The following is a 9,288-nucleotide window of genomic DNA, read 5'->3' as shown; positions in this document are numbered from 1 at the left end:
TTTGGTCACTTTTACTCTGAAACTGTTTTTCACATTACCATTAACAGCGAATAGCAGCCTTTATCTAATGCCCTCACAAGTAAAGAAATACGAATTACAAAATATGAAATAAAACATTAACAGTTATTAGTTAGTGAAGTTTCTTTAAGATCCACAATGCTGACCTGACTCCTTAACCGTATGTATGTGGGACTGTTTGGTTTGTTGTCTACTCTGAAAAATATTGGAAGTGCAGCATTCACTTACATGACTTTGGAATATTTGACAAAGATTAGGTGAGTAGATTAAGTATTTTTTCATCCACATAAAACCTTCCAAAATAAATTAATTATTTCCCCCTTCAAGACAGGAGATGAAAAGGAAGCCGTGAAATATTCCAAACAATGTCTAATGTTGTTATTTCTTTTTTCTTGCAAACTGGAAGAGTAGTAAAACAAATCTGTACCAATACATAATTTGAACTGGAAACAATGAATATCTGGATTTGAGCTTCACATCCTGAGCGTGACATCAGGGGGGGAAAGGCAGCTGTGACAGTGAATACAGCAGTAATCCAAATAACAAACAGTACACAAGTCAACCATGTGGACGTGTGATGTGCACACAGAGACAAAAAAAAAGTTCCCCTTGGAAGGCTAAGCTGCAAACATGTGGCCTTGTACATGTTCACCGGGCCTTATTTGCCAGTAAACACTGAGGAGAGCTCTAAAGATAAATGGCTTCAGGGCCATCTTGTGGTACGATCAAGAATACAAGAAAGCAACACAGACAACAAATGTACAGCAAGATTATTTCATTGTTTCATCAAACAAAAACATCAGAACAATGTTACAGATGCTGTAATGCCATATCAACTTTGTGTGTTTTAAATGATGCATTTCAAACAATGTCTGATTCTACTGTATACAGTAGGATTATAGGTAGGCAAAGCATTTGGACAACTTGTAATGTGCTTTACTCTAATGCCAGCAATCACTGTGCAAGAGTTTACAGACATATATTGGCAGATGTCACATCTGAGAATAAAACCACTCGTGAACTTCTAAACAGTAGTACTTTCATTGAAAAGGTGCAAAGCATCAGGCATATCACTGTGTGAGTATATATCACTGTGTGCAGAGGAATGTGTTACTATTCGGGTTCTCTGCGCTAGTTCAGCTGATAAGGCAAATAAAGTCACAAGGCAGGAATGGATGGCACTTTGAAACATGTTTTTTTTTTTTTTTTTTAAAGAACAGTACCTGTTTTACAAGGCAAACCAGCAGCGTAAGAATAATAATTATATATCTTGACATGGATCAACAAATATCCAGCATAACAAATGTAGCATTTTACCTCTACCTGAGCTGTGAATTTAACTTGTGCAGATGTTTAAAAGCATACTGCAGTAGATCGATTTTGGCACAACAAATTGAGGAATAGAAAAAAATAAAAGCCTGATGAGCATGAAATGCAGCCATCATTTCTTTTTTTTTTTTAAAACAGCATTACATGAATTACCTGTACATTCACTAGAATATTACCCACATATCAAAACAAAACAAAAAAGTTAATAAATAGAAACAGCAATTACAAACAAATGACTTGTAAGTTATTATCTGTGCAAAGCAATTCAAATGCACTTTAACTTAAACATAGTTAGAAGGGAACTTAAAGATTTCCACAACACAACAGTTGCCATGGTTACATAAGGTAAGGCATGCTCTCTGAGTGCATATTTATTGCTGATTCATTGCTCAACCCCTTCAAGGAACAATTAAGATACATATCAGTTGCCTAGTTACACAGCTTATTTAACTACCCTGCAATAAAATGAACAGAAAACAGAATAAAATAACATTCACCCTAAAACCAATGTTTTTCTAGCTGTGGGAAGAAAATGTGTTACCGACATGTCTACCCAGTGGAAGACTGTGGGGATGATACAATCAGATCGGTTTACTATTGGCTGTGGAAGGCACATGAGGATGAGGATCTTGGTGAGGATGGAACAAGAGAATCAGACGGGAAAACAGGTTTTCCTTCTGATACTTTGGACGGACAGTTAAAAATCAGCAGGCACAAGTTCACATCAAGGTCAGCAGGTCAGAGAAGACATGAGGTTAATGTTCAAAATCACATTCTGCTGAGGCAGCAGATCCCTAGTGTTCATTTCCCTTGAAAAGAAAAAGGCAAACATTTCTCTCTCTTTCTTGGCATGTGTGCTCATAAAAATGTGCATGTGGGTACAATATGGGTGTGGGTATGTAAATTTCCAAGTACCTCTAATTATCAATTGTCTTGCTGAACCCACGTAAAGTAAGCTATCTCATCCAGGTCCACAGGGTAGTCATCGAGGTACATGGGACCTTTATCATAATGTTCCCCCTTGTAGCTTTTCCATCGCCCTGCAGGAAGGTAGATATCCCTCTCCTGTTTCCCTGGCTCTAACACCGGAGCCACCATCAGGTCGTTTCCAATCAGGAACTGGGAGTCAATCTTGTAGGCTGCCTCGTCTTCATTGGCGATCCACCAGAGGGGCCTTATGATTGGGTCTCCTGTGTTAAGAACCTCACCCGCCAGTTCCAGCACCCTTGGGGCCACCAGAGTCTCATGGAGCTCTGTGAACTTCTGTGCAATCTCTATCACCTGCAGATTTATGCAAAAAGATTCAAATTAGGATTAAATTGTTTAAAGGAAGAATGTGCGACTTTTTGATCCAGTAGATGTCGCCCTTGAGCACCAGCGTTAAACCAAAACAAACTGCTGCTTGGCGACACCTCGGTTATTCTGAACTAACTAGTCCTTTGCTCGAGCTGCAATGTCCTGTGTCCTGCATTGTTGTGTTAGCAGGCTAATGTTAGCACACCTTGATAAACTCACCTCCTGAGCACTGCCGAGGTGCCTCTGAGCAAGGCACCGAACCCCCTCCCCACCATCAGCTCAGGAGCGCCCGCTGTGGGCTGCTCCGTCACTCTGGCTTCTCTCCATCAGTGCATGTCCATAGGATCCTGTTTCTGCCTGTGTGTGTATATTTCAGCCTGTGTGTGTGTTCATGACTAACAGAGTGTAAAAACTGAAATTTCCCCTTGAGGGGACCAATAAAGTAAATCTTAATCTTCATCTCAAATCTTAAAATCTTAACATTCTGTCCATAACAATGTCAGTTATGCCAGAACCAGCTACAAAATAATAATAATAATGATGACCAGTCCAATAATCCCTTACATTTTAAGTAGAACATTTTAATGTAATTTAATGAAAAATTACTATACATCATAAAATAGTTGTCAAAAACATTTAAGCTGCCATTTCTGTTTTTAAAAATGTATCACCTTAACATGTTGTATGAGGACACTACCATCTGTTATGCTATCTTTTATGGATGATGAGATGTAGCATATTTTCAGGTGAATCATCTGTGTATAAAAACAGATAAATTACTGTTCTGCCCCTAAATGGATTAGAGTTTGGAGACACTTCTGGCCCAAAATGAGGTCAACAGGATGTTTAAATTTTTGCACGCTGCTCATGGGCCTCGGGCACATTGCGCTTTTGTAAGAGAGCTCTGAATTGGGAAAACCAAAGTCACAGTCAGGCTATTCATTAAAGAAAATAAAAACAGCAGGAGAGTTTTTAAATGACTTTCTATTGCTTATAAATAGTATAGGACAACTCAGATTAGCATACATGTTACCTCAGATATTATTCCTTCTGGATTTTGACGACGGTCAGAGGACACCGCGTAGAGGTGTTTTAGAAAATAAAGTGAAGCGGTTGAGTTGAGGGGGACAAAAACAGGATGTTGCTCACCTCCTTGTCATAGGCCCACGGTGGTATAGAAAACTGCATGGCAGGCATGAAAGCAGACAGCTCCAACCATCGTATGTACAGCTCTCTGTCTGGCAGACCGTTTTTGCCATCCAAAACACCTGAAATAAAACACAGATGTCAGATCTATCATAGCTAACATCAACATCTGCAACATGTGGAACTTTGATCCCTACTTAGTACCATACCTGTGGTGCGGTTCAGGTATGCATTCCCTCCAATCATATCAGGTAGGACAAACTGGTAGCCTAGAATGCTGATAGTCAGAACAGTGGGGATGATAGACTTAAGGCCGAGCTCATATCCCCACACAGAGTCCCGATCAATGATCCGGCTGAAGCAGGAGATGTCCTGACTCTGGTAACCCACCCTCAGCTCTGCTCGCTCACTGAATGGGATGGCCATCTCTGTGTAGCGGCGGGTGAAGGTGGAGGGGTCGGTCAGTGGTACCAGGGTGCTGAACTGGCGAGGGAGGTAGCTGGTCTCTCCCGCATCAAACTTGAAGGACGTCACACCATAGTGACTTTTGAGCATCTCAAGATGTGAGGAATACCACTCACGGGCTTCTGGGTTGGTAAAATCCAAGATGCCTCCAATGCCATTCCACCAGCGAACCAGCGCGGGCAGCTCGCCGCTCGGCTCCCTCACAAACAGTCCTTTCTCCACAGCAACGCCAAAATTAATGGAGTCATAGTTTATAAATGGATGTGTCCAGAGCGACACTTGAAAGCCGTCCTCTCTGAGCTTTTCAAACATACCGCTGGCATTAGGGAACTTCTGCGGGTCAAAGTCAAACTCTCCGTAGTCGGCAGTGTAGCGATCGTCCAGCTCCAGATGAGAACATGTGAAGCCATGCTTGGTGATGTCAGAAGCGAAGCGCAGCAGTTTCTCTTGAGTCACAGCTGTCTTGTGGAGAGCCCACGTGGACCAAAGAGGTTGTTTGAACACTTCAGGAGACGGGACCTTGATGGGCTTTGGGAAATACCGACGCACCTGAACATAACACATACATACAGTATGAAGCACAGTCTTTCTTTTTCAATCAAAGAAGAATATACTTTTTCATGATAGATCTTGGAGGGTTCTGTTAGGTACATTTTGTATCATCTGGACAGAGCAAAGCTAGTTGTTTTGCTTTGCTTCCAGTTTTCATGCTAAGCTACGCTAACCAGCAACTTAAAGCACGGATAATAGAGTGATACGGACCTTATCATTTTAGACTTTGGACTTTATTGTCCCCAAGGGGAAATACTTTTCCACAGCACCGTTACTGTCCAAACAGACAAGTCCCACCAAAGAACATTCATACACAGAAAAACAGAGTATAACACAAACAAACAGAGACAGACAAAAAGTCAAGAGTTCCCACTCTGGCCTGTTCAGCGAGGCCTTTTGTTCAGGGCCGTTATTACAGCAGGGATCAGGCTCCTCCCGAGGCGAGCCTTTCTGCACCTCATTTGTTGTCTCAAAATCAATTTTCTCAAAACTATTTAATCAAATTCTAAATTAAATTTCTAGTCAAAACTAAAATACAATTACACTGAAATAATATAAAACAACTTGGCTTTCCAACTACAGAAAAATTAATTGGAGGCAAATGTACTTCTTTTTATAATCTTACTGTAAACAGATAAAAGTGTTTTACCTTAGTGAAGCTTCACAATGAATTATAAAAGTTATAGAGAAAATATAACACACAACATGTCTTTACTCACCATGTATTTGTGAATAGAGGTCACATCGGACCCTATACACACTCTATAGCTGAGCTCAGGAAAGGCCGGCTGACCCTCTGGTGGTCTGAAGGGAGAGTCCTGGTATCTGGCCTGGAACCTGAGAGTCCTGTCCTTCTCTGACCAGCCCAAGTGAAACGGTACAGTGTCGTTAATCTTGATGGCAGTAGCATTAGAAGACAGCCAATAGCGCTCCAGGATTCCCCCAAATGCCTTCCGATTCGAGTAGACATCGCTGGTGATGAAGGGCTGTGGTTCCTCTTCACCCTGGATCCTGATAGGCCAGTATTGTGTGGCTGTCTCCGCCCCTCCATACCAATGAGAGTCATTATAGGCCATGGCGTGCTCCACAGAGTGCTTGTTTTGCAGCTCCTCCCAGCGAACACGGTAACACATCACTGTGTCCTTTAGTCGAACCGTCTGGATGAAGAAGTTGATTTTGCCAGAATCTGACTGAGTGCAGCTCAGCATATTTTCCTCCTTTGAGCAGGAGTCCAGATCCAGAGTGCCAGATCTTAAGTGGAGAATTAACAGAAGTAAATAAAAATATGAATTAACTTGTTAGACACAACACTTTCTTGTACTAATTGAGCTTTTATTATTAGCAAGAACTTGAAGTCTGTATTTTTAAAAAACATCAGCAAAATGATTTGCTCCAATAATAATACTTCAACAGATAACACATTCAATAAAAGTACTGAAGATTTTGGATATATATAATATTTGCATAAAAATAATAAAGTGAGCAATTTATTGAATAATTGTCTCTATAAACAATATATTGCCATTTTTCTGCAGGACACTGCTATGGCTAAGATTAGCAATGAATGTGTGTGTTGGTTATGTAGGACAGGACTGGTTTCCCTAAGGGTATAGTCATGTGTCTGCCTCATCTGGCTTTCCATTAAACATCCCACATGACAGGCAGCCAGGCAGCTTTTTACTGGATGTTAGTTTTACAAGTCAAGTATTTGGTACAGGAATGCACTGAGCTGCATTAAATCTGCATTTATCTTAAACATATTACTAACATATTACAGGCTTACTTATTAGTGGAGATGATTAAATGAATCTGCAAAAATGTTAAGATTAATCGATCATGTGAGCATTGTGAAAATGAAGGTTTGTACCTTTTTTCACATTTATATACACATTTTTTTTAATTTAGACAATAATTTAGATGGATCAAAATTTAAAAAAAACATTAATTGAACCCACCTGAAGGCCATACTGAAGAGGACAGCCCCTGCTTGGTTACGAACGATAAACCCGTCCTTGTTGAGGTCCAGCAGTTCAGTTTTTAACAGATGTGCCTTACGGAGGGAAGCTGAGTAGTAGCACCAAGCAACCACAGCAGCCAGCACTAACACACAGCCCAGCATGCCTGCTATCACCAGAGGGCGGCCTTCGTTTGCCAGTTTCTTCTTCAAGGGAGAACCCCCAGCTTCCCCAGAAAACTGCTGCTCCCCAGGAGCCACCGGGACAATCTGATACATGCTGAAGACTTTAGACGGTGAGGTGCGCCGGGCACAGCTGTAGGGAACTTGCGGTTGCCAAAGTCAGTGTTGATGAAAATGTCCAGAATAAATATTCTTCAGACACTCTGTTTTAGAGGTCAAAGAAAGCCGGATGTCTACCTGCTAATCTTTAGCAAGGTTTCAATTTCTGAAAGGGGGCTGAACTGTCCCGACCTGCAAAACATACAGAGATCTAGATTTAGTCAAAGCATGGCACAAGGTGTAAAACCATGTGGCAAAAAGGGTCAGGATAAAGAAATAATCATGTCATTCACTTGCAAACCAAACTGTGAGGGTGGGAAAAACATAAATAATAAACAGTGTAATTAAAAAGTATAAAACAAAATCATCTATTGGCATATACACAAGTTCATTTCAAATTATTAAAATTGGAAATAAAATAATTTCATGGTACTCAAATCAACACACCATGCATTTTCCTGATCAGCAGATATTATTATTTTACTGTCGGTCTCTAAGAACCGTGTTTATAAATAGCTCTGCAGGTTTCTGCACTGCACGCTGGCATGATTTAGGAAAAATCACCATCTGTTTCCTTCTATTCGCTCATAGACTAAAGAAAATATGCTCTGAAAGGAGTGTGAATCACACAAAACACAAATAGAAGCATACACCTTTTAACTTTCTACAATAAATGAATACATTTCCCTGTACTGTGTGCACTTGATTTTAAGTCCATCATAGTTTTGCAAAGCAGAGAGCAGGGACAGCACTTTGGTAAATGGCAGGAACCCAGGCTCAACCACATAGTGCACAGATGGTACCAGCATCAATGACACCATAAAAACAGACTATGATCAAAGAAATTACAGACACCATGTCAGCATTGTTCAATTATATTTATCTCCCAGGTAAAAAGCACCTGAGACTTGAGTTAATACCAGAGTTGTAGCCCTCAAATCACAGTACTGCAGCAAACATACAGTTTAGAGATAAAGCGCACAGGCTAATCATCCACAAACAGAGCATTGTTTAACCTAACAACAGGTATTTATTTATAGGTACTTATTCTGTTCTGATGACGGTAAGTGGAAATGGTGCAGAGAGAGGAAGAAAGCCCTGTAAATGCATGCCCTGCAAAAATGTGGTTCCTCCTCAGACACCACTGCTGTGTGACTTTCCTTTCCTCTGAATGCCATCTTACACAATAACATGTTCTACTAAGAGTTTTCTGCAGCTACACATACACAACTGCACCATCCTTATATTACATTTAATGTATATTTTGATCATTCCTGCACATACGAAATGTTAATTCTGGTAGTATTTGCACGGATATTTGTAAGTAGCTTTGTTTTGCATGTTCTATTGCCGAAAAGTGAGCTTATAAACACAGGCACATTTCTGTCATAGTGACAGCTTAGGCTACTGCTTTGTGTTTACATAAGTTGTAGCTATAAACATTAAACTAAACGCTGAACATCCCTGTTTGACTTTGCAGGAATGATCACAGTGGACACAAATGTGGCCTCCAGATGCATGAATACAAATGTGACCAACTGATTATCCATCGCCTGATCGATAACCAACAAGCACTTGTCGACAATGCTGTGTCGGGACATTTCAGTGGCACTGTAACCGGCTGTACCAGTTGTCACGAACTAGTAGGATAGGTTTCAACACGGCCATGTTCACAGTTGAAAACAATAGGCTGTCTATGGCAACCCCGAAGATAAGTCAGAAATAACATTTAAACTGTCAATAAGGACGTTGTAAACATAAAAACAGTGTTATCTTACCTCCGCATCTACTCTCTGAGGGGGTCACTGTGTACAGCTGAGAGCGCAGTACTCCTCTGCGCAGCTGCAGAAAGGGTTTAAACTTCCGTGATCCCGCCCAACAACGATCGAGCAGAAGACGGATAGGTCTATAAAGCTGTCACTCACACGCTACATCCGGTTGGCTTCTGGGAAATGTAGTGTCAGAACGAATCAAGAACTACTCAACGTCCGAGTTTCAAACATAGACTGTAAAAATAATTTTAATTAATTTCAAAACACTGGTGTGCTACCGTAACAGTTTTATGTAAACCTTTTGATTTTTAAAAATATGGAGATTATGATTGGCATTATCTCAAAAATAACGTCTGTGTTTTTGTGTCGTCTGTTCGACTGTTGCCCATGGAAACTATCCAGTAAATTACATTTAATAGAGTACTGGCCATTTCCGGTTTATGTCAATTTAAAAAATATATATATCTATAAATT

The 9,288-nt window shown here is 40.5% G+C and overlaps 1 protein-coding gene across 1 annotated transcript; it reads right to left on the bottom strand.

Moving 5' to 3' along the window:
* Positions 1 to 778: 778 nt before the first annotated feature.
* Positions 779 to 8,917, bottom strand: LOC132974530 (myogenesis-regulating glycosidase-like). Its single transcript, XM_061038635.1, has 6 exons — positions 8,821 to 8,917; positions 6,762 to 7,234; positions 5,526 to 6,057; positions 3,999 to 4,803; positions 3,793 to 3,911; positions 779 to 2,628 (listed from the first exon to the last, which is right to left on the bottom strand). Exons 2-6 carry the CDS (start codon positions 7,037 to 7,039, stop codon positions 2,272 to 2,274), a joined length of 2,091 nt encoding a protein of 696 aa, XP_060894618.1. The 5' UTR covers positions 7,040 to 7,234; positions 8,821 to 8,917; the 3' UTR covers positions 779 to 2,271.
* Positions 8,918 to 9,288: the final 371 nt, after the last annotated feature.

This window comes from Labrus mixtus, chromosome 5 (genome assembly GCF_963584025.1).
Source record: "Labrus mixtus chromosome 5, fLabMix1.1, whole genome shotgun sequence".
In the NCBI taxonomy this organism is placed as follows: Eukaryota; Metazoa; Chordata; class Actinopteri; order Labriformes; family Labridae; genus Labrus; species Labrus mixtus.
The sequence above is the reverse complement of the archived record's forward strand: the minus strand, read 5'-3'. Positions and strand labels throughout refer to the sequence as shown.